The 26346-nt window shown below is 37.4% G+C and overlaps 1 protein-coding gene across 2 annotated transcripts in view; it reads right to left on the reverse strand.

Annotated features, from left to right (window-relative positions):
- Positions 1 to 26346, reverse strand: part of MSRA (methionine sulfoxide reductase A) — a 521222-nt gene that overhangs the window by 228733 nt on the left and 266143 nt on the right. For both annotated transcript variants that reach the window (XM_078149656.1, XM_020988881.2), the window contains one exon: positions 16332 to 16451. In XM_078149656.1, coding sequence (XP_078005782.1) covers positions 16332 to 16451 — 120 coding nt within the window. The remainder of the gene's footprint in view (positions 1 to 16331; positions 16452 to 26346) is intronic.

The raw sequence follows: 26346 nt of genomic DNA on the forward strand, positions 1-26346 counted from the left end.
GCACTGAAGGAATAGGTTTCTCATGACATAGAGGGAGACTTCTCAGAGAAAGGATTGTTATCTTTGTATACATTTCTCCCTTCTACTGGATTGTAAGCTCCATGAAAACAGGAGCTATATTTTTGTTTTCTTACATTTATATTCCTAGCACCTGGCATGGTTTCCTGTGTGTGGTAGATGTTTAATAAACTTTTGATTGTAGTAGGTAAGCTCTTATAAAAGCAATTCACATCTGTATAGCCCTTAGGTTTATGCAATGCTTTCCTCATAACAACACTACATAGGGGTATTGCAAGTATTACCTTCATTTTAGAGATGGGGAAACTGAGGCTCAAAGAGGCTAAATGGATTGGCCAAAGTCACATGGTGTCAGAGTCAGGACTCAAACTAAGGTGTTCTGACTCTAAATCTTGTGCTTTTTTCCACTAGACCAGACTGCATCTTCCTTTAAGGTAAGTATCGCATATTTCTCCTATTGGTATCCTCCTCACCATCTAAGATAGTGTCATGTATATTTCATGTGCTCATAAAAAAAAAAAGAATGAATGAATGAATGAATGAATGAATGAAGTAATTAATCAAGACTAAAGGACATGGTCTTTTTTTAAGGGTATTGACACCCTGAAAGTAAATATATGAAAACTATTTAGTTGCTCATTGTTTGCTATTGTTTAGTTGTTTCAGTCACGTCTGACTCTTTGTGACCCCATTTGGGGCTTTCTTGGCAAAGATACTGGAGTAGTTTGCCATTTCCTTCTCCAGCTCATTTTACAGATGAGGAACTAATGCAAATAGGGTTAAGTGACTTGCCCAGGGTCACATAGCTAGTGTCTGAGGCCAAATTTGAGTTTAAGAAGATGAGTCTTCCTGACTCCAAGCCCTTTGCTCTATCCACTGTACCACCTCTAGCTGTCCCATTTAGTCGCCTATCAATGAAAAAAAAATCATTTGAAAGGAGATAGAGCTAAACATAATCCCTCTTTTCTTTTAATTAGTAATAATAAGAAAAGAGACAACATATGTTATCTTACAGGGTAATATGATCAGCTAATTTCTCTATGACATTCTAGTTGTTTACTAATCCCTATCCTATCATGTGTTTTTTTTTAACAGCTAAGATATTCACACATTAATAGAAATGCCAACCTCGCCTAGTCCAGAGATGTAACACAGAACACAATCTCCAGACAAAGGATGATGAAATACTTTGTGACTAGGCAGACACTAACCTTTCAGAATATTTCTGTCAAATAAACATTTATGCAAGTTGACATTTTAAAGGACTGGAAACCCTGAAATTAGCTCTCTTCTCTGTTGTTCAATGAGACTACAATTCCACCCATCAGGGGACAGATCTTATTAAGTGAAGCTTATCCACAGCTGAGAGATGCTCGGTGGTCTGGAAATAGTTCACATGCAGATAAGGGTCAGGCAGTTTTGAAACACAAGAGTAGCAGATAGCAAGTAGCTATCCTGAAGCAAATCACTTTCTGACCCTGTCAAGTCACTCACATTTATGACAGGTGATTCAGTTACTACAGCTTTACTTTTGCCCACCTGCATACAATTTAGATATAGATCTCACATTATAGGATATAGAATATTATATGTTACATATAACATATATGATGCACATTTACATATATACATAGCATGGGGGGGCTGGATTTGGGGAAGGACAAACACATTCAGAATTTTGTAAAAGTTACTTTAAAAATAAATCATTCAAAGGCACTAAAAACTTGTCAGTTACTATGAAGGTAACTGAGACCCAGAATAATACAAGAAATTCCAAGGGGAGTTTAATTCTACCTTTCTCTGCCCCACCCCCCAAACCTGAGAGTTATCTCATATTATTTTATACCCACATGTGAAATGGATCTGTGATCTCATTGATTTAGAACTTCCTTCCAGTAATGCAGATAGCAATCCATCTATGCCTGTCCATCTTGAACCCAGGGTATAACTCTCCATCCTCTTGTCCATATCTTCCCATAAGTTAACTGAAGGTGGTGGTGTCCATCCAACTTGCTAGAGACTTTCCTCCCTTTCTTCTGACACTGTAAGGATACTAGTGGAGTGCCCTGGAGGTCTACCTGTGCACCTATCACCCCTCACCCTCATCATGTGAGCAGTACATCTCCTTTCTCTCATACAAATCTGTTTTTCTTTTATGTGGTCCATTGGTTATAGGTTACAGCCTTCTCAGACCCACTACATGTTTCTCCATTGCTCTTTGTGATATCATTTCTTAATTTTTTTTAAGGCAATTGGGGTTAAGTGACTTGCCCAGGGACACAGAGATAGTAAGTGTCAAGTGTTTGGTCTGAGGACGCATTTGAACTCAGATCTTCCTGACTTCAGGGCCAGTGCTCTATCCACTGCGCCACCTAGCTGCCCCCTTATTTCTTAATTCTTCAGAGACTATTGTCTTCCATGTTTTGCTGCCATAGAGCAATATGGGTACAATGTTGATATAAAAAGTATGGTCTTTTGCTTCCTTGGGAAGTTTGGATCATTAAAGGAGTTTGGTAATCTCCCCAAAACAATACAACCTACTCTGATCAACTCTGAGCCCAACTCATTGTCCTTCTGTACTACCTATTCCAGATATTTAAAGATGGATAAGACCTACATATTTTCCATCCCAATGCATGTTGTAATGTGAGAAACAGACTTTCTCCAGCGTCATGGTCTTCCCTGTGTGGATGGTCTGGCCAAAAAGTCTTCTGAGCGATTATAAATCACTTTCAGGAAACTGCAGTGTTCTGTGGCTTGATGAAATCAGGATAATAATATTCATAAACTGGATGTATGGTCCATAACGGAAGTCTGTTGTATTCAATTCAACTGAATCTCATTGTGTGGATATTCTCTCTACTGGTATAGACCACAACAATCTATATTCTCACATCCTCTGTGATTCTGGTTCATGTCTTTTCATAATTCCTCACCAGAGGAGAGGATTCACTCAACCCACTATAAGCTTCCTTCCAGTTCTTTCAATATTCCAAGGATACCAGTGTAGCACATGCACTATCACCTGTTCTTCCTTATTCTTGATACATGACTTGTCCACTTCCTTTTCTGGTCATGATGATATTTTTAGGCCATCTATGACATGCAAGTCAACACTGGTAATATTTTATAGCCTGCTCACCTCTAACACACTTTTGTCCATTGCTCTTTGGGACAGCCTCAACTGTAATCGATCTGATATTACAGTGTTACATGATTTACATTATTTTGAGGGTAATGTTGTTAAATATATACAGAGAGGAGACAGAGAGAGAGAGAGAGAGAGAGAGAGAGAGAGAGAGAGAGAGAGAGAGAGAGAGAGAGAGTTGTGTAGTACTGATCATACTGAGATCAATAAAAGGAGATGCTCCAGGGCTTTGTGGGACCTTGGGCAAGTCACTTAGCCCCTCCAGCCCACAGCTTCCTAATCTGTAAAATGAGGATGCTAGACCAGATAACTGACCTAAAAGGATCCTTCTAGCTCTAAACTTATGCCTGTTTCATTTTTGGTTTTGTATTCCCAGCACTTAACACAGGTCTTACCCATTGTAGGTGTGCTGCAAATGTTGGCTGAATTCAAAGTGTTCTGCCAATTCCCCAATGCAATCTAGATCAATCTGTTCCTCCTATTCAATTTTGGGCATAGCTCAGTGTTCATCTGCAGTCCCTGTCCAAGATGATAATACCAAAAGACTAATACAATGAGCTCCATATCCAACTGTATATCACAATCTTAGAGATAAGCATTCTTCACTTGCTTTGTTTTTCTAGTGTGGATAACTAAACTGATACCTTTCAAATGTCCATATAGCTCGTTAAGAATGCCATGTAGTGTTCTAGGGCTAGATGCAATCAACACAATGCCATCCACGGACAGGAGTATCTGGAGATACTCTCAGTCACTAATGAATTCCTTTTCTATTTTGACTTTGCTTAGGACAACCTTCATAACATGATGAATGATTTTTGTAAACATGTCTTTCCATGTCTGATGCTTGACTCATTTATAATCTGACAATATAAATGCAGTGACCATCATCTATTTCCTTAAGAACCGCTTGCTATAACAAATTCCTCTTAATTTTATTATAGAAAATACATCTTGAGACAACGGCAGAATTATTTCTATTGCTAGGTTTAAAGAATAAATGCATTTTGTGGTATAGTGGAAGGAGCACAAGATGTAGAGTCAGGATCCCTGGGTTCAAGTCCTACATCTCATGGTTGCTGGTTTGTGACTGTGGACAAGTCATCTAATACCTCTGAACCTCAATTTCCTCTACTGAAAAGTGGGGATGATAACACTTTTTTTAGTTATTTCACACAGCTATTGTGAGGAAAATAATTTGCAAGCTTAAAGTACTTTATAAACATGATCTATTATTATTACCTAACTGACCTATTACAATCTAACTGTGCTTGTGGGTTAACCTAGATTCTTTCATCTTTTGACACCCCCCTTTATTTTAATACTCTTTACTATTTGTAAGTTAGGCCCTTTAAAGTAAGAAGTAGACTTGCCTAGTAGACAAGCTACTAGTATCGAAAAAAAAATAAAGTTTCATTTGGAAAAATGCTAAGAAAGTGAAAAAATGTTCACAACCTTCAACTCTAGATTATAAACCTAGACATATACTCCTAGGAGACCAGTGATATAAAAAATTCCCATAGACACCAAAAATTTGAAGCAGCTTTTTTTATAATAACAAAGAACTAGAATGTAGATGCCCATGAGTTAGGGAATACTTTTATTACTAGCCTCATTTTACAGAAAAAACCCCGAGGCAGACAGTGTTTAAATGACTTATCCAGGGCCATATAGCTAGTAAATATCGGAGGCTGTATTTGAATTCATGTCTTCCTGACTCCAAGTCCAGAGCTCTATCCACTGCCTCTATCTAACTGCCTCCTACTAGAAGCCCCTGAAGATTCTGGAGCAAAGGAGTAGAATGATCAGACCTGTGCTTTTGAAAGATTATTTATATTATGCAATTAAACATCTTGAATGCACTGGGTAAGGTACAATAATAAATAAATTGTGTTCCCAAGACAGTTTCAAGAATCACATCACGTTTGCACACTGTAAAGACTGCTCTCGTTGGAACTTTAAACTTTCATACAGGGGTTCAGACAAATATGCAATGAGAAAAGAGAAAAGGACATATGTCTCTTTTTTAGATCAGTGTTTTCCTTTTTTATCAAAGAGTGATGCAAAGAGAAGAGAAACCAAAGCAGGAGCTTGGGTGAGAGGTGAGTTAATTCCTTTTTCTGATGTACCACCAACTTTGACTCTGCTGACAGACAGGTGGTTAAAGGAGATGATGGAGAGGTATAAGTCCCATAGATCTCTCTCCTTAAAATTAGGAACCAATAAAAAAAAATTATCCTGAAGAGAATTTCAAAAGTCTCAAAAAAAACCTTGCTTTGCTTTCAATTAATGTGAAATATAAGAAAAGATGAGGCAGCATGGCATAGCACAGTGCTGTCACACTCATAGAATCAGGGGCCATTAAGTCATACACATGATGATCCCCTGGGCTGCATATTGACTTAGAAAACCACATTATGTTTATATATTTCTTTTTTATTCATACATCACCACATTAAAATCAGATAGGAACTACATTTTAATCTGGGGGAGTGCTGTAGGCCACATGTTTGATACCTCTGACATAGCAGATAGAGCTAGAGTTAGAGTCAGAAAGACCATGGTTCAAATCCTCCCTTTGACACTTACTACCTATGTGACTATAAACAAAATTGCTCAGTCTCTCAGAGCCTCATCTGTAAAATGGAAATAACAGTATCTACTTTACAAAGTAAGTCTCAAATAAGATAATGTATATGAAGTAATATGCAAGTTTTAAAAGCACACTTTAAATGTCAATTATGATGATGATGCAAAGTTCACTGATCAAACAGAAATCAAGTACCGAGCCCAATGAATTTGTATTCTTTCCTTTTGCCCTGCACATGAACAGACACCAGGAGAGATGGAGAATCTTTATGGACAAGCTGGACTTTCAGCTCCTAAGGGAGACTACTCTGCCAGGCTGACTTTGGGAATCCCAGTACAGCATAGAAATATCACAGATTTTTAGAACTGGAAAGGACCTTGACAATCATTTAGCCCCAAATTACACCATTTTACAGACTGGAAAACTGAGTACCAAAGAGGTAGAATGGCTTGTCCGGGCTCACAAAGACAATCAACAGCAGAGCCAAGAGTTCATCTGGCCTTCCCACATCATCATATTTCTAATCATTCTGAAAAGAAATCAAGATATTGGCCATCTCTGTTGCTTCATGCCTACTATCATAAGCAAATGCCTACTTTGTTATGTCAAATGCAACACCATCCATTCTTGCTTGCTGGACTGAGAGAAATGAATGTTTGCCCCGTGCATGCTGCATGTCTGTTTCTGAAATCGAAGAACCGAAAAGAACCAAGAAAATGAGAACAGGAAAACTGATAACAGAGTTGACTTCTTCAGTGGTAGGCTCTGGTATAAACATAACTATGAAATTTATTTTACCCATTTTTGAAATGATTAAAATAATTCTGGTTATAACCCCAAATAATAATATTAGGGAAATTTACTAAGTATATGCATATATTTATATATATTTATATGTATACATATATATATATATGGTTTTTGATGGAATCATTTAACAAGGTAAATTATTATCATTATTGTTGTTGTTAATATTGTTATTATTATTTTGAGACACACCCAGGAGTGTGCTATGGCCAGTTCAGCTCACACCAGAAATCAAATGTTAAATTTTTAGCATGAGCATTTACACCTCAGAAACCAGCCAATGCTACAAAGCAGCACACACATTTATTGTTTTGTTGATTGTCTAGACTTAAGAAAATGATGGATAAAATGTTAATAATGAAAATTAAACTTAAAGGGGATCATGCACACATTTTTCTCCAGAGAGCTGATTATTAGATATTTATTAGCACATGCCATAATATAGTGAAATAGCAATGGATTTAGGATAAAAAGATATGGATCCTAAAACCAGACTGCAATTGGGTTACTATGGACATGTCACCTAACCTGCCCACGTCTTACATTTCTCCATCTATACAATGAGATTGATGACACATTCTCTACCTCCCTGGCAAGCTATTGTGAGAGAACCACTTTGTAAGCCATAAAGCATAAATCTGGGCTAGTCATACACCGAAAGTCTTAAAGGAAACACACCCAGTTCTAGAAAGCAAATTGCTTGAAGTCAAGATTGCTTTTTCAATTCATCTCTATATTTCTGGGGCTTTGCATATTGGGTACTTAAGAGATGCCTGTTGAATTGAACTGCATACCTACTTGTAGCCGCACTTACATACACAAACACTAACACCCCATCACCAAATTCAAGTAAAATGACACAAAGTTTTCTTATATCTGTTAAGAAATTTATGGGATCTTTAGATACAACTCTTCAAGTAAAGTCTGCCTTTATTTAACAATATCCTAGTATTGCAGTTAAGGAATTTGAAAATACAATTTTTATCAGTAAAGAACATGATAGGGAGAGGGGGAGAGGCACTGAAATATGACATGTTTACAAATTCAATTCGGGCCTAAAAGTCCAAAGAAATATGCTGCTTAAAAGAAAAGTGTCTAGGCCTCAGCTTTTCCATGGTAATAGTATACAGACAACTTGTGAAAAGGAATAATACAGTTCCTCCCTCCCTCACCCTTCAAGCCCCTGATTTGGGTGGCACTCAGCTGTGCAGTTTTCTAAAAGCTTATGAATACACTAATAAACATGGAATTGTTCTGAACATCTGTAAGCAAAATATGAGAAGATATTTCATAGTGAATGAACATCCTGGGCTGTCTAATGCTTGCCAAATACAGAGTATTTGTGTATTAGGCTAATGTACTGAAAATAACCCAGAATGCTTATCCACTGCAGAATGTCTTTTCATATTTTCATCTGTACAGCAGTTATTATAAAATGTAAGAATAATTCTCTATCAGTGTATTCATAAGCTTCAGGAATCTGAATTGCTCAATTACCTCTAAAATCAATGTAGTAAAGCAACAACATGACAGCTGATAGGCTGGTTTGCATAATGACTATTGTGTATGTGGGTGTGTGAGAAAGAAACAGTCGGTCTAATTTTTTTTTAACTTCAGAGTTTAGGGCAGTAAACCCATGGATGGCAGTGCTCTGTGGGTTTACTCAAGAAAAGCTGGACAATATGTTCTTCGGTGTGACTCCAAAGTATTTTGGTACGGCTCTTCCCTTATAGTTTCCTATGAGAGAGAAATTCTGGTATAGATAGTATGTAGAGTGAAACGTCTTGGATTTATACTCAAAAGAGCCGAGTTTGATTTCAAACTCTGACACTTACTGGTTGTATGACCTCAGATAAGTCACTTAAACTCCCTCTGTTTCCATTTCCTCATTCATGAAATGGGGGTTGTTCTACAATGGGGAAACTTTGTAAGTGCTAAGTACTACCTCAAAGGCTTGTTGTTGGGCTCATATGGGAGTATTTTACAAACTTCAAAACCTAGGTGTTATTTATTATATAAATATGAGCTGTTACTGGCTAGTGAATGCTGTATGTACAGCAGGCATCTAATAAATACAGAAAGGATGGAAGGAAGGAAGGAAGGAAGGAAGGAAGGAAGGAAGGAAGGAAGGAAGGAAGGAAGGAAGGAAGGAAGGAAGGAAGGAAGGAAGGAAGGGAGGGAGGGAGGGAGGGAGGGAAGGAGGGAGGGAGGGAGGAAGGAAGGAAGGAAGGAAGGAAGGAAGGAAGGAAGGAAGGAAGGAAGGAAGGAAGGAAGGAAGGAAGGAAGGAAGGAAGGAAGCAAAGAAAGGAGGGAAAGAAAGAAAAAAATCAAGAAAGATTGATTTCTTAGAAAATCCTCTTAGCAGAGGATTAGATCCTAACTCATGGTCCTTCTCAATATCTCTCAGAGATAGGCAGCAACTACTGAGATTTTAACCAGACACTAAATATACAGTAGGGTGGAATTTCAGTAGGAATGAAAGAAGGCCCCTCTCACCGGTGAGGTTGAAAGGGATGCATGTTCAAAGAATTGTAATTTTAATACTTGGAAGGACGTCTGAGATCATTTAGTCCAGGCTTTTCCTTTGATAGATGATTTGATGGAAATAGGCTGAGAAAGCTTAAGGCACTTGCCTAAAGTTATACCAGTGCTAAGCCTACAAATCCAAGGTACAATGTTCCCCATGACATACCCAAAGCTGGGGGCTCAGCATTTATAAAAGGTTTGAGGATGGAAAGCCTCAATGAAAAGTTAAAATTACTTTTAGAATGTCTACCTCAGGATAACAGCCTAAAGACTAGTGACCCACTATAAAGACTTGCCATCCAAAAGAAGAGCTAATTAGCAAATCCTATAAAGTGTCTTCTGTTTATCCTCCATGGTCAACTTAATTAATGGTTTAAAGTTTCTTTCTTCATCTGAAGCTATAAGTGAATAAGAGGCCCAAAATTCAAAAATATCTTCCATTTCATACTTGTATCAGCTAAATAGAGACAATCAGTATTTTCATATCCTAACAGTGATATCAAGGCATATTAAGTTGTTGTTATTGCTCAGTTGTTTTGAGTTGTGTCTGACTCTTCATGACCTTATTTGGGGTTTTCATGGCAAAAATATTGGAGCAGTTTGCCATTTCCTCCTCCAGCTCATTTTATAGATGAGGAAACTGAAGCAAACAGGGTTAAGTGACTTGCCCAAGGTCACACAGCTAGTAAGCGTCTGAGGTCACATTTGAAGTCAAGGAGATGAGTCTTCCTGACTCCTGGCCTCATACTCTATCTGCTGTACCACCTAGCTGCCCCTTGTTTAAGTTAGCAAACTGCAAAAGACCTTTTGCATTCTTGAATTTGTGATTTTTTTTGGATATTCAAGACTTGAAATCTGAATCTAGCTCTTTTCTCAGCAATGACTATTTTTAAAATTAAACCCATTGAGTAGCATAAGTAACTTCACAGCTACTTGCAATGAGAAAATGAGGGGTGGTACGTTGTGATATTGATTCAATTCACTTCAGTAATCATTTCTTAAGAACCTACTATGTTCAAGACATAATGCCAAAATTGAAATAATAAAGATTTAAAAGGAAAAAAAACCCCACCATTCCCTATCAAACAGTTTACATACTATTGAAAGAATAAAATATATGGAATGACGTAGTATTGCCTACTAAACTGGTGAGTTAATCTATTTCTTATACCTCCCCCAATCCAAACTTCTTTTCATAAGAACAAACCAAAGATCACATCAACTCAAAGCACCAAGCCCTCCTTGGCTGTTCCAAACTTTCTCATCTCTATTCAAGCCTCCTAGGATACCACCTCCCTTCTCTGCTAGAGACCTCTCCTCAGACTTCACTGGACAAACTGAGACCATTTCAGGAGAGCTCCCTCTTCCCTTTCTCTTCATCTCATAACACTCAGAGACATCTCTTCCCACTATTATCTCCTTCATTCCTGTATAAAATGAAGTGGTGGCCACCCTTCCTTCCCCCACCCCCACCGTGCCCACAATGTTCTCCCTCCTCAACTCTACCTCTTAGAATGTCTCATTTCACTCAAAGTTCAGCTCAAGTATCTCCTGAGGCCTTTCCGGGTACCCTTAGCTGCTAGTCACTTCCCTTCCCCCACTTAAAAAAAAAAACCTAGCTTGTATTTATTTTGTATATATTTATTTTTATACATGTTATCTCCCCTAACAGAACATCTTGAGGGCAAGAACCGTTACATTTTTTGTACCTGCTTCCCTAGAACCTAGCAAAATAACTTGTACATATGGGGTACATAATAAAAGCTCATTGACTAGTTAATTGTTCTAACAAGTCCATGGTCTTACTATATACAGACAGCCGATCTAGGAATGATTTCACATCAATAAGTCATTTTTGTCCACTAAAATATAATTTTTATTAGGTTATTTGGTGCTTACCATATCCAACAAAGTCTAATTCTTTTTTCTTAAAAAAAAAGTATTCATAAAACATAGCAATTAGGTTTCTGTATAAACTTTTTTTTTCCTCTGGTTACTTACTCTCAACTATATTTTGTAACAAATTTCACTGTCTTCGATTACAACCATTTTTACATGGAAGCCACCAAGTATTAAATAATGTTAAGATAACCTGAAGGATCTTACTATATTTGTAGAATTTGTAAAACTTTGTAGAATTTCTCCATCTCTTCATCCTTTGCAATAGGTATTTGCACATAATCTGCACTTATTCTTATGGTTATATTTTTGTAAATATTTACTATGATTATTACAATATGAGATGATTAAATGTGGCATAAAATTATCTTTCTTACTGACTTTGACAAAACAGACAGAACCAAACCCATCAACTCTTCTATTTACCTCTCTGTAGAGAACCTATGAGTCATCCTTCCATTTAGTTTCCATCATTCCTTTCCTCTTCTAGCTTCATTAAGTGAGATTATCAAGACTGATACAATTTAGTTGCTTCAGTAGTATGCCACTCAATGGTGATCGCATGAAGATTTCATAGAGTATAAATAATTTGATGTTTATAGATGCTCTGAAAACAGTGTAATTCTTCTTCTGCCCCCTTTTATGCCATTTTCTCTCTAGCACTGTGAAAAGGCTAGGGGGCCACACCTGCCTGAGGGCCATTTTGATTTTTAATGGGTTGCCAAGGACCTTAGAAAGACTATATCGGCAGCTATATGGATGAAATTAGAGAGCAAAAGGATTAGAAACAGAGAGAAGAACATTTATAAGGCTATAGCAATAGTCCAGATGAAAGACAATGAAGGCAATGGCTATGTATGTAAAGAGGAGATAGAATGCAGAGATGGGATACAAGGGTCAAAGTCCAAAGGTTAAAATTCTACAGGGGAAGTAAGTGTAAGACTGATGGGAAGCTTCCAGTGATTAAAATTCTGAATATACAAAGAGAATCAATTTCACTGAAGAGAAAGAGTTCTCTAAAGAGAATAATATTGATTCACTGGGAACTCATCAACTAACTTAGATTTCTTTAAAATTTGTATAGTTGATGGAAACAAAGGGAGAAAGTGGAGGAAGAATATAAAAGCATGGCATGGAAGTAAGGAAAGAAAGAATAATCAAGAATACCAAAGCTCTGAATAAGCTTAGGCTTATAAGAAAAGCTAAGGAAAAGAAAAAGAGTTAGTTTTAGATATATTGTAAAGAAAATGATAACTGAAGAAGACAGAGCTGTTCAAATTGGTTTTTGGTTGTTTCTATTTTCTCTGTCAGGAAGAATGACTTCTGGATTAGAAATGACACCAAAAAAAGGGTTAATAAAGAGTGTATACCCAACATAAATAAGTAGATGGTAAGGGATCACCTAGATATCTTTGATAAGTTAAAGTTACCTTAATCAGATGGACTACGTAATCAGGTACAAGTAAATTTGATTATTCAAATCACTGTCAGTAATACCTGAAAGATTGCAGAAAACAGTAAAAGTACCAGGGAACCGGACAAAGGTAAGTGTTGCTCTAATTTTCAAAAGAAGAAGAAAATAGAATTTTAAACAATAGGCTAGTAACCTTGTCTTTTAATTCTGGCAAAATTCTAGAACATAATATTAAAGAAATGGTTAGGAAACACCTAGAAAAGGAAGCTGTGATCACAAAGAATCTATAATTCCATCATGAATAGATCAAGTCAAATTGATCTTATTTCCTTTTTTTTTTTTGACAGTTATTAAACAGGTAGTTCTGTGTAAAGATGTAGATATAGATCCAGACAGACACAAACATGGGGGGGGGGGGTTGGCACAGCATTTGATAAATCTCTTGTGTTATTCTTGCAGAAAAGATAGAAGAAAGTAAATGAGGCAGCTAGGTGGTGTAGCAGGTAAGAGTACAGGCCTTGGAGTCAGGAAGAGTCATCTTCCTGAGTTTGAATCTGGCCTCAGACACTTACTAGCTATGTGACCCTGGGCAAGTCACTTAACCCTGTTTGCCTCAGTTTCCTCATCTGTAAAATGAGCTAGAGAAGGAAATGGTAAACCACTCCAGTATCTCTGCCAAGAAAACCCCAAATGGGGTCATGAAGAGTCAGACATGACTGAAACAAATGAACAACAACAAAAGACACTCATAGTTCAATAAATTCTGAACTTGTTGAATGGTCTGATTCAAAAGCTACTCATTTATATTCAGCTGAGAAGGAAATTATCCAGTGAAACATATCAGGATCTGTGCATGTCCCTGTACTGTTTAAACATCACTACCAATGACTTCACTAAAGGCTTGGAGATGGCCTGTTCCTCAAATCTGGAGATGACACAAAACTAGAAGAAAAGCTAACCCTCTCTATGACAGAAGATCTAGACAGGCTAGAACATAGGACCAAACTGAATTAAATGAAATTTAATAGGGCTAAATATAAAGTCTTTTACTCACATTCAAAAAATCTACTTGACAAGTACAAGATGGGTAGAAGAATGATTAGCAATTTTTAGACTAAGTTGGTACACTGTAAGCTTAGCAAGTCAGCAGTATGATGTGTCAGTCCAGAAAGCTAATTTGTGCCAAAGTATGAGAGACATTGCTTCTAGGAATAAGGCAGTTACATACCTGTATGTACTCTACCTGTACTCTACCCTGCTCAAAGAATAATGGATACTGTGCTCTGTTCTGGGTAGCACATTTTGGGAATGATGTCAATAAGCTGGAGAGCATCCCGAGTGGGGCAACCAGAAATGGTGAAGGGCCTAGCGTTCATGCCATATAGGATTAGCTGAAGGAGCTGGGGCTGTAGAGGCAGAAGAAGAGAGGAAGGTCGGAAAGCAAGAGAGGGAAGGGTTTTCATGTCAGAGTCAAGAAAACACCCAATAACCGGAGCAGTCCAAAAGTGGAAGGGGCTTAAAAGAGAAGGGATTCATTCCCCTTTGCTGGCAATCTTTATGTAAAAGCTGGATGACTATCTTCAAGGTCTGTGGCAAAGAGGATTCATTGTTAGGTATGGGTTGATATATATAGTTGCTGCGTTCTCTCCCAATTCCAAAATTCTTTGATTCTGTGGTTCTGTGCGTTTAAATTGACAAATTTGGGCAAATGATGAAACACAGGAAAATGAGAAGAAGGAAGTGTGAGGTATGACTCTGAGATTTTGAACCTGGGTGGCCAATGATATATTTATACACATACAAACATCCTCTTTTAAATTCATTCATATGCATAGAGATAAACACATCCACAATGCCTAAAACTGTCCTGCTTTCACAAGGATAAGTAAAAATATACACAGACATATAATATAAATATAGATAGATGTATGAACATTTAAAGATCTATACAAATATATATATGCATATGCCTCCAAAGACATAAAAATTGATAAAAGATATAAATATAGTTATAGGTTATAATTATATATATTTATATATAGCTAGATATAGATATATAGATATAGATATAGATATAGATATAGATATAGATATAGATATAGATATAGATATAGATATAGATATAGATATAGATATGACAACTAGATGATGCAGTAGATAGAGTGCCAGGTCTAGAATCAGAGTCCTCTTCCTGAGTTTGAATCTGACCTCAGATACTTCCTGCACAAGTCACTTAACCCTGTTTGCCTCAGTTTCCTCATCTGTAAAATGAGCTGGAGAAGGAAATGGCAAACCACTCCAGTACCTTTGCTAAAAAACCTAAAATGAGGTCACAAAGAGTCAGACACAACTGAAAAACAACTAAATAATAACAATAAAATACACACACACATATATATGTATATGACTCCAGAATTACAAATAAAAATGTAAATTTTTACAGAACACATTATAATCAGAAGAAAGATACTAAAACAAATAAAAACATATATACAAGTAGATACATAAGGAAAACCCTTTACTATAAAAGACCGTACTATATGTCAGGCACCATGATAAGCGCTAAGAAACAAAAAAGGCAAAAATATTTCATAGCCTCAAGAAGTTCATGTTCTATTGGAAGAGACAAACATGAAAATGACTAGATGTATACTTAGTAGATGGAAGGTGATCCCAGAGCGGGAAATAACACTAATTGGAAGACTAGGAAAGACCTCCTGAGGAAGGGAGGATTTGAGATGAATCTTGAAGGGATCTAGGGAAAACCAAAAGCAGAAGTGGAGAGAAAGTATACCAGGCACTGGGGAACAGCCAGTGAAAAGGCACAGAGAGGAGATGGGATTTGTTTGAAGAACAGCAACTAGGCCAGTGCGGCTAGATGGGAGAGTATGTGGAAGACAGTAAAGTGTAAGAATACCTGAAAGGTCTGAAAGGGTTAGGTTATGAAAGGTGTTGAATGCCATATATTTGATTCTGGAGGTAATAAGATGTCACTGGGGTTTATTTGTGGAGGGAGGTAGCATGACCACATCATTTTGGCAAACCAATACTGGTTCCCAATGATTGATTTGGAACAGATTTTTCTTCTCTAAATAGAGTTAGACTATAGTTATGGAATGGAATTCTGTCAGTCACAGTTACTGCAGCATATGCTTTTGCTTAGCTTTGTTTGATTGTCTTAAGTGAGGAAACGATGGAAGGGATTATTGTGATATTACTGAGGTGTGAACAAACCGCCGCTATTTCAGCTGAGACATCATGCCCAATGAACTATTAGTCAGTCACAGCATTGAACAACTCATCTTACCAGTGGATAATCTATTCAACACAGAAGGTACTTCATCAAGAAAATATTATGGACAATATTTGAGACAGAAAGAGGAGTTGCGATTTTCCTTACGCATATGATGGATTTGCTGCTGTGTTTCTATAACTATGTGCTAATTCATTCTCATAGATACTGAATATATTGGTGAATATAAGTGTGACCCAGGCTTATGTATGGATTGCAATGTATTTATTATTCCTACATTTGTTTTACTATATATGTATCTATCATGTTATTGTTTCTTCTGCCATATCGTTAAATAAATGGTTATATTTCAGATCTAAGAATGTCATTATTGTGAATGGCTAGATATTTGAAAATTGACCTACTCCAATGGGGGTTCAGGAGCTGTAGTACTGACTTGGGGGAATGTATTTACCCACAAAGAATTAGCCTTAGTACCCTAAACAAATTTGAGTGAAACTACTTGGTGGTGGACCTTCTCTGGGAACCTAGACCTAAAAAAATGAGAGGTAGTTAGAATGAATGAGCCAGCCCAGAGAGGGTCCTCATGCCCTTTGTGAGTTATGTAAGCACCACAGAAAGGGTAGCTACCCCAAATACCATTACATTGGTCATCCAAAAATCAAAATCTTCCTACCTGAGCAGACCTCTTTATAAGTTGGGTTTGAAGTGTAGCCTCCAGCAAAGCCAACTTGAGTAGAATACACTCCTGTCAAGTTCCAAAATTTCCGCTCCGCTCCCCAGAAACAACCCATTCCTGAAAAAGTGTAAGAAATAATAATATTTCAATGACAAGTCAGTCATTTATACATTTATATTGGATGTTACTTTTTCCCTGGTTATTTGCTAGTTAAATACTCACCAATCTGCAGGTATTATGGTGCTGATTACACATGCATTTCTATTTTTAAAATAAGTTTAGCTGATACTTTCTCTTTAGTCAGTATATAATCTTACAAAGCCACAAACTTGAACTCCACACACCCCAAATCACACAGTTGGCTGCTTGAAAGGCAAATGCATATATTTTAGGTATCTTATTTTAATTGATCAATGAGTTGTCAAAACATTAATTTATATTTATGATAAATATTAATTTGCTCTTCTGCTTTCTTGATGTACCATCTTCAAGTATGGAGGAATAACAACAAACTACATTACAAATTATAGACAGTGGGAATGCAATTCAAATGGATGCACTATTTCCAATTAATATAATTTCATACATTAAATAACTCAATAAATTACTTCCATTGTTTTATTTTTAAAACAGATGATCCAAAGTCCATGTGATACATCATGGATCAACCAAAACATTCTAATTTATATTCCAGGGAATTACTGTTGCATATAATGAATGACTTAAAAGCTAAGCCCACTCTAGTGAACTGACAAACTTAGATTATTTTAGAACTAATTTCCTACTACATCCATGATAAGCCTTTTTTCAGGTGTCATCCTGGGTAATAAGCAATAATTACTAACTCCTAGAAGCTCTGTACAGGTTTATAACCCCATACAGTCTTTCTGAACTTTGGTGGGGCAGTAGTAGATAAAGCAAAATGCATTCCTAACCCCAACAATTACAAACATTTTATACATAGTTGTAAGAGAGGCAACTGTTGGTGCAGTAGGTCAAGAAGACTTCAGTTCAAATCTAGCCTCAGACACTTACTACCTGTGTGGCTCTGAGCAAATAACTTTACCTGTTTGCCTCAGTTTCCTGAACTGTAAAATGGGAATAATAGCTCCTACCTTGCAGGATTATTGTGAAGATCAAATTAGATATGGGTAACAAGTGATTAGCACAAAGCCTGGCATGTAGTAGGCACCATCTAAATACTTATTCCATTCCCTTCTCCCAACAGAAAATTGGGAGAAAGCCGAATTACAAGGCATGTCACTAAAACTATCACTTACTAGATCTATGTTGGAAACTCAAAGAAAAAGTTAAGTATACAGGGTAGTAATGTTGGTCAGTGTAAAATGTTATCTGGAAACAAGAGAACATGGAAAATCTCACAGTCTACAGGTCAAGTCATTAAGCATTAATTAAGTACCTACCATGTGCTAGGCCTTATGCCAAACACTACATATCTGGAAATGCAATAAGACAAGAAGAAGTTAATAGCATAAACATATGTAAAGAAGAGATAAAACTATCCTTATATCTTGATGGCGTGATGGCTTACTTAGACTATCCTAGAAAATTAGCAAAGATAATAATAGAGACAATAGCTTCAGAAAAGTTACAGGCTAGAAAATAAATCCTCAAAAATCAACTATATGTCGATATAATAATAATGACTAAATCCAAGAGGCAATAATTGAAAGGGAAATTCCATCCCAAATGACTACAAAAATACGAACTTTCTGGGAACAAACCTAGCAAGGCACACAAAATAGTCCTATAGATTCAATGGCAAAGTGCTCCTTAAAGTAATAAAGAACAACTTAAATAGCTGAAGGAATATTCCATGTCTGTGGCTGGGCTGTCAACTTAAATAGCTGAAGGAATAATCCATGTCCATGGTTGGGCTGTGCCAACATAATAAAAGTGATAACATTACCAAATTTATACCTTTTAGTGCTACACCAGTCAAACTGCTAAGGAGATATTTTATAGAACTTAATAAAATAATAACAAAATACATTTGTATAAACAAAGATTTAGAATATCAAGAGAAATGATGAAAAGAAGTAAGAAAGAGGAAGATACTTCCAGACTCCAAACTATAGTATAAAGCAGCAGTCATAAAAACCATCTAGTATTGGCTAAAAAAAAAAATATAGGGACAGATCAATAGAACCAACTAGACAAGGGAGAATCAGAAACAATGGAACTCAACAGCCCAGTCTTTAATAATCTGGAAAAAAAATAAATTAGGTAGAAAAATACTCCTTATTTGACAAAAGCTGTTTGGAAAACTGGAAATCAGTCTGGCAGAAATAAATCTTAGAACAACATTTCATACTATATTCCACAACATTGAATATGTTGAATAAATTGATATAAGACCTTAATTTTACAGATCATAATATAAAAAATTAGTAGCAAAATAGATCATATGCCTCTCATAGCTATATATAGGATGTATATTCTTTAACCAAACAAGAGATAGAGACAATTAAAAAAATTGATAACTTTGATTACATAAAACTGAAAAGCATCTGCACAAACAAAAATGAATTCATTTAAGTAGGATGAGAGAAGCAGTTAAAAATGGGGAGAAAAGGATTCTGCATCAAATTTCTCTGATAAGAGGCTGTTATCCAAGACTACAAACAATTAACAGCTAGCTAATACCAAAAGCCATTTCTCAATAGGTAAGTGTTCAAAAGATATGAACAAACAGGTCTCAAAAGAAGAATTACAAACTATTAACAACCATATATAGCAAAATGTATATAGCAGCAACTTCGTTAAGAGCAAAAAATTGGAAATAAAGTAGATGCCCATAAACCGAGAAATAAACAAATTGTGGCATGAGAAAGTAATGAAATATATTACTGTGCTGCAAAAAATGATGAATGAGATGAATACAGAGAAGTATGGAATAATCTATATCAACTGATGCAGAGTAAAGGAACTGGAGCTAAGAAAACAATATCCACAATGACTACAACAATGTAAATGGAAAAAAAAACAACTACCACTACAACAAAATGAATGTGGCTAAATTACAAAGAACTTCAAGCACTGCTTGAAAGAAGAGATGTGAGAAGATACCCCAACTTCATCCCTTTGTAGAGATGGGGGGTGGTTCACAAGTGTTGTACACTGGATACATTTTCAGACTTTTTTGATATATTGATGGGTCATGCTAATTTTTCCTCTTCTTTTTCTTTTGTTAACTTTAAAGACACTATTTCTTATATGAGATATCTCCCTTTGAAGGGAGATATTGAGGGAAATTATGGTTATGTACACATCTACTACTGTGACAGTAGATATATGAGTAGAGAAAAGAAATCATATGCAAGAGATTTCATGGAGAAAGAAATGGCAGCATAGGGTGCTTACCAAGTACCAGGAACTGTGCTAAGCACTAGGGATAAAGAAAAAGGCAAAAATTCTGCCCCTGTACTCAAGAAGTCCACATTCTAATTAAGGACAGGACATGCAATTATGTACAGACATGATAAATACAGAGTAGACAGAAGGTAATCTCAGAATGAAGTCACTGGAGAGCAGGGGTGGGGACTCATTAAGGGGAGAGACTGGGAATGGCCTTCTGCAGCAAGTGGGATTGGACCTCTGTTGAAGTAGAGAGGAGGAGGAGGAGGAGGAGGAGGAGGAGGAGGAGGAGGAGGAGAGTTTGTGGTGAAAAGACAATGAATTATTTTGGACATGGTGAGTTTGAGATGTGTACAAGACATGCAGTTTGAGATGTCCAAGAGGTAGTTGGTGAGTCAAGATTGGAGCTCAGGAGAAAAAATAGGGCTGGGTGATCTGGGAACTATTTGCATATATATGATAATTGAACTTCTAGGAACTGATGAGATCACTAAGTGAGATGGTTTAAACTGAGATGAGAAGGGTGCCCAGGGCAGACTCTTTGGAGATACAATTAAAGGATGTTTTTGGATGAAAACCCAGCAAAGAAGACAGAGCAGGAGCAGTAAAAAATAGATAGCAGAAGAAACAGGAGGGAATAGTCTCTTAAAAACCTAGGGAGGAGAAAAATATTTAGAAAAGAATAGTGATCAACAGTGTCAGAGGAAACAGAGAGGTCAAGAAGGATGAGGATAGAGAAAAGGCCATTAGATTTAGCAAATAAGAGATCCGTGGCAACTGGAGAGAGCAGTTTCACGTGAGTGATTAGGTCAGAAGCCAGACTGCAGTGGGTTTGGAATTGAGAGGAAAGGAAGTAGAGGTATCTAGTATAAATGGCTTTTATAAGGAGTTTAAACAAGAAGAGGAAAAGCTATAAAGGACAATAATCAGCAGGGAGTAGCAAATTGAGTAAGGGACTACAGGAGTATGCAGTTTTCATTTAGAATTCTGAGAAAGACAAACAACCAGGTTCAGAAATACCCAATCAGCCTGTTTACAGGACAACTGGGCAGGACACAATTAGCTGGGGGGGGGGGGACGACACCCCCCTCTCCTTGTACAGTACAGTCTGGTTCTTGAAAAGATACACATCTCCATGAAAACCCTTTCCATTCATATTTAAATCAATTATTTATAAAGGATATATACTACTATGGAATATACTATGTACTCAAGGGACTGAATAGTGATGATAATAGTGAAGACAATAACAAATAGGGGGTCTTGCGAGTGACAGATGTTTTCACAAAGCTGGTAAGGAAAAGAAAGAATTACAAATATATATGTACAGGGTGGAAAGTCAGGGAAAAAACAGAGAGAAGAAAGAAAGGGAAAAAATATTCAGACATCTCTGTTTTCACACAAGAGAAGGCAGCGGCATTCATCTGTGAGTAGAAAGAATCTCTATGCTGCTTGTCGCTTCATCATCTTGGTTCACTTGGGTGTTTGCACACCTGAATAAACAAGTGAGAAGACCTGGTAATAAAGAGGAGTGCCACATGCTGCTGCGTCTCAGCACCCCCAAATCTCTACGTGTTTTTTTTTTAGCTCCAGGGAGGGAGGCTACATTATGATGTGGCAGTCAAAGAGGCTAATGCAATCTTGGGCTGCTCTGATAGATGCAGAGTGCCCAGAATAAAGCAGATGAGAGTCCCACTCTGATCAAACCCCATGAAACCTCATCTGGAGCATTCATTCTGTTGAGTTCTGGCTTTTAGCAAGGACACTGAAAAACTATATTACCTCCAGAAGAAGGCAACCAGAATGATGAGTGACATCATGCAGTACAAGAATTGGAGGAATTCGAGATGTTTAGCCCAGAAAAAGGGACACTAAGGGTAAGAGTCTTCCAAGATTTGAAAGGGTGTCACTGGAGGAGGGATTAGGTCTATTTGACTTGACCCCCGAGGGCAGAGGTAGGATCAAAGGGCACAAGGTGGGCAATTTTAGGCTCAAAATATGGGGGAGGACTCCCCTCAAACTTTAAGCTGTCCAAAAGGTGAATCAGCTGCCTCGTAAGAAAAAAAGAGACAAGAAGACCACTTGTTCAGACTCCCACGGAGAAGGGTCCTGTTTCCGAAGCAGGTATGATTCAATGTCTCTGAAGTTCCTTCCAACGCTGAATCCCTGTGATTCTGTCACGTCTGCCAAGGGCTCAGTCAGGCAGATAGAAGGTTAAAGGTGCACAGACCTCAAGAGTCCAAAGCAACAAGAATGAGGTTGAGTTCTTAGCGACAGGACCCAGGACTTCAGAACAGAGAGGTACAGGAGAAGGAAGAAAAGATAGCCACTCGAACCAGCACCTTCATTTTCCATGGTCTGCAGAGAATCGTGTGTCCCTTGACAGAAAGCTTTCCCAGGCCAGCAGTTCTCAAACATTTTGGTGTCAGGACTCTATACCCTTAAAAATTATCAAAGACTCCAAAGAGATCTTGTTTATGAGGCTAATGTCTATCAATATTTGTCAAATTAGAAATTAAAACATTTTAGTAATATGAAGAGTTTTGACCTTGAAGAACCCCCAGAGGGGTTCCTTGACATTTGAAGAACCAACTTCTATCCTAGACTATTCCTAAAGGGGAGAATAGCTACTAACACTCGGTGCCTTCCCAGCAGAACATTTTGTATCTCTGACCCATGGGATGCCTGTGCCTGTTAGTAGATAGAGCCTCTCAGGGAACCAAGGAATGTACCTCTTGCATGCAGATTTTATGTCTCTAGTTCTTAGCCTGAGACTGCCCTTTCTAGGTAGATGGGTACATGTTTAAGAAAACTACATCTATTTCTTCCCCCCCTACACTTTTATACCTCTCCAGCCCCCAAAATTTCAGGCTTTATTTAATATTCTATAATTACCTAATATTCTAATTAATAAAAATTCTAAATAATAATATTCTATATAATATTCAAAATAATAATAAGTCTCATAATTCTATCTAATAATATCTCTAATGTTAAATTTGAAGCCTTATGAACATGTGCTAACAGGGAATTTTTTTTTTATTTTCTTCACAAATAGTTTCTTAATTCCACTAAAATGCCAGGTTTGTTTGTTTAGTTTTTTTTTATTTATAGACTAGATTTTTTTCCTCAAACTTACATCATGCTAAAAATTCAAGAAGCTTTCCTTCTTGCATGTACCTATTTGTATGTACCTATTTGAAAACTAAAAACACCTACCTCTAATTGCACAAAATAAAACAAGCCATAGAGCAATTAGTGTCTAATTGATATTTTCTGTATTTAATGACAGTTAATTACCTTCTGCCCACATCAATTTCTAATGTTGCTTTCATTTGAGAAATTATTCTTTGAAGTCTCAAAGCGTCATACACACACACACACACACACACACACACACACACTCACACTCACACATTCTACATTGTCACTGTGTACTATGGTTGATAAAGAAGCCTTTCTATGTCATATATCACAACTGATTGCATTTCAGCCCTGGAGCAGAAAATCTTCCCTGGACTGTTCCAGGTCTTTATGGGCCAGAAGGGTAGCAGAATTGTGTAAAATGACCAGGGCCTCAGCTCAGATATTTACTCCTTATGCTTTTAGGTGTTTAAACCAAAACCAATTCATCCAGGGTAAGGGCATTCTTGAAGCTGATGGAAAACAAATTGCAACTAACTGGACTAGCAAAACACAAAAGATCAACAAGGGAGCAGCCGCTTAATTTGAGAAAATAAAACTCTTAAAGACAGTGAGCATGGGACTGATGACTGAGCTCACTAAACCAGAGCAGCAATACCAAGCCAGGGGCTGACAAATACATGGAACAGCTTGCCTGGGGCAAAGAAAAACAAAGCTTGAGGCAAGATATTTAAAATTCCACTGGTCTAACACAAGGACAGCACTGGGAATTCTCAGCTCACTGCTTTGCCAAGATATATTTTGCTCATAAACCCCCAACACCCAGTGACACTGGCAGCCTGATTTCTTTTTCCAAGGAGTTTCCTATGAATTTAGATTAACAACTGAATTTGGCAAGAATGATTTCAGTTCAATTTGAAGCCTGAGAATCTGTTTCTTTCTTTCAAAAAAAAAAATTTATCTTTCCCGTTACATGTTAAACCAATTTGTAATGGTTTTTTTTTAAAGTTTTGAGTTCCAAATTCTATCCCTCCCTTCCCTCTCCACTCCCTGAGACTGTAATTCAATATAGGTTACACATGCACAATCATGTAAACCATTTCCACATTAGTCATTTTGTACAAGAAGACTTGAAGAAGGAAGGAGGGAAGGAGGGAAGGAAGGAAGGAAGGAAGGAAGGAAGGAAGGAAGGAAAGAAGGAAGGAAGGAAGGAAGGAAGGAAGGAAGGAAGGAAGGAAGGAAGGAAGGAAGGAAGGAAGGAAGGAAGGAAGGAAGGAAGGAAGGAAGGAAGGAAGGAAGGAAGGAAACACGCTTCAGTCTGTATTCATTCAATATCAGCTCTCTCTGGAGGCAGACAGCACGCTTTATCATGAGTCCTTTGAGATTGTCTTAGATCACTGTATTGTTGAGAAGAGCTAAGTCACTCAGAGTTCTTCGTTGCACAATGTTGCTGTTGCTGTGTACAACGTTCTCCTGGTTCTGCTCACTTTACTCTGCATCAGTTCATGCAGACCCATAAACACTGCAGTGAGACTAGCCGCTGCTGGCTGAGGGTAAGAGGAAACACATCTCAGCACTGTTGATGCACTGTGCTGGATCTGGAGTCAGGAAGACCTGGGTTCCAATCTCTAAACCTCAGTCTACCCTCATCTGCAAATAAGGGGGCTGGATGAAATCACCTCCAAGGTCCCTTCTAGCTCTAAGTCCAGGATCCTAAAACCCCAAGACTGCATGAACTCGTGCCTCGTTACCAGCAGAACTAGGAACTCACCCTCTGTCCCGCCACCATGTGTCCCCCTCAGGTTTCTACTTTTTACTCAGTGATTTGTGATCAAATCAAAATTAATAGTAACTACTCCTCCTCTTTAGTTCCACTCAGAATATTTCTGTGTCATAGGCTGATAAGGTTGAAACTCCTTTCCCAGGCCAACAATCCCCACTCCCTCACAACCATCCATGTCAGTCCCATATCTCTCATATAGCTATCCCATTACACCCTATCCTTCCATTGTTAGCTAACTGCCCTTCATATTAGACCTGTGCCTTCTACTACCCCATTATGTCATATATATTCTGTGTTTAATTTCCTATGCACATGTTGTTTTCCCAAAAAGAATGTAAGTGCATCAAAAGCAAGGGATGCTTTGTTTTTCTTTTTATCCCCAGCACTTAGCAAAGTGCCTGGCATATTATTGTGAAAGATATGCCTCTTTTGACAGGTACATCAGGATCTCAAAGAAATGTACCAGTTCATCCAATATTAGAAATCTTAGGGTCTCTCTTTCCACCAAAACTAAAGTCTACAATATAAAATCTGTGGTTTCCCTTAGTTCCCAGGAATTAATCTTTAGAGAAGGCTTGCTACTATACTTGTACTTCACTTTTAATGTGCCAACTAATTAACTAATTAGCCCAGTAGGCATTAAAGCAAATCCCCAGTGACCCAGCCAGTAGACTCTATTTTATCCTAGGCAGAAGGCAATGTCAGTCATGGTATTTTTACTTCTGGCTTACTCCAAACCTCACCATTTTTGCAGGATGTCATATAGTATCCAAACCACATATCTTATCATGGATGTTTAATTCTAGCACCTAGGATTCCCCTAGGAGGAAATGATGCCATCCTATGCTTTATTCCCTTCCTTCTCGGTTCCTCTATTCCCAACCTGGTTTGAGATTTCTTCTGTCTCCTCTTTTTCAACCTCCCCCCACCCAGTGCCCATTTCCCTACTAGCCAATCGAGGGGAAAGGGCATTGTATTTGAAGTCAGAAAGCTTGGCTTCAAGTTCCAGCTCTGAAAATAACTACTTCAATGACTATGGATAAGTCATTTAAAGCACTTAGCACAGTCCCTGGCATGTAGTAAGTGCTATATAAATGTTAGTTATCATCATTATTATCATCATCATCATCAACAACAACATTATCATCATCATCATTATTATTAAAACTTTCTGAGCTTCAGCTCTTATCTATAAAAAAAAATGGAAGGCATATTTGTACTATCTATGCCACAAGTTTACTGTGAAGAGCTTAGCTGAATGTAAATCCTAGACAAATGTGATCTTTTTTTTTTCAAACTAGCTTCCTTTCTTAGTATTTGCACTATTCCCCTGAATACACAGAGCCCCTACCTTCCCATAACAGCCTCATATAAGGACAAGGTAAGTTGGAGACAAGCTGTGGATGGTTTTAAATGCCAAACTAAGTGGCTTGTGTTTTATCCTAGAGAAAATAGGAAACCACTGAAGGCTTTTTTTAAAGCAGGAGACCAAGACAGTCAAATTAGGAAAATTATTTTGGGAGATTTGTGAAAGGTAAAGAGGAAAGGGTCTGGAAAGAGAGGGGTCTAATAAGTAATAGTTACAAAAGTCCAAATGAAAGATGATAAGACAGAATGAACTAGGATGGTGGCCAGGCAGATAGAGAGAAGAGGCTACAAGAATTGTACAATCTTGGCAAATGTTTGGATGTACAGGATGAAGTAGAG

Source organism: Phascolarctos cinereus, unplaced genomic scaffold (genome assembly GCF_003287225.1).
Source record: "Phascolarctos cinereus isolate Bilbo 61053 unplaced genomic scaffold, phaCin_HiC Scaffold_2;HRSCAF=192, whole genome shotgun sequence".
Lineage (NCBI taxonomy): Eukaryota > Metazoa > Chordata > Mammalia > Diprotodontia > Phascolarctidae > Phascolarctos > Phascolarctos cinereus.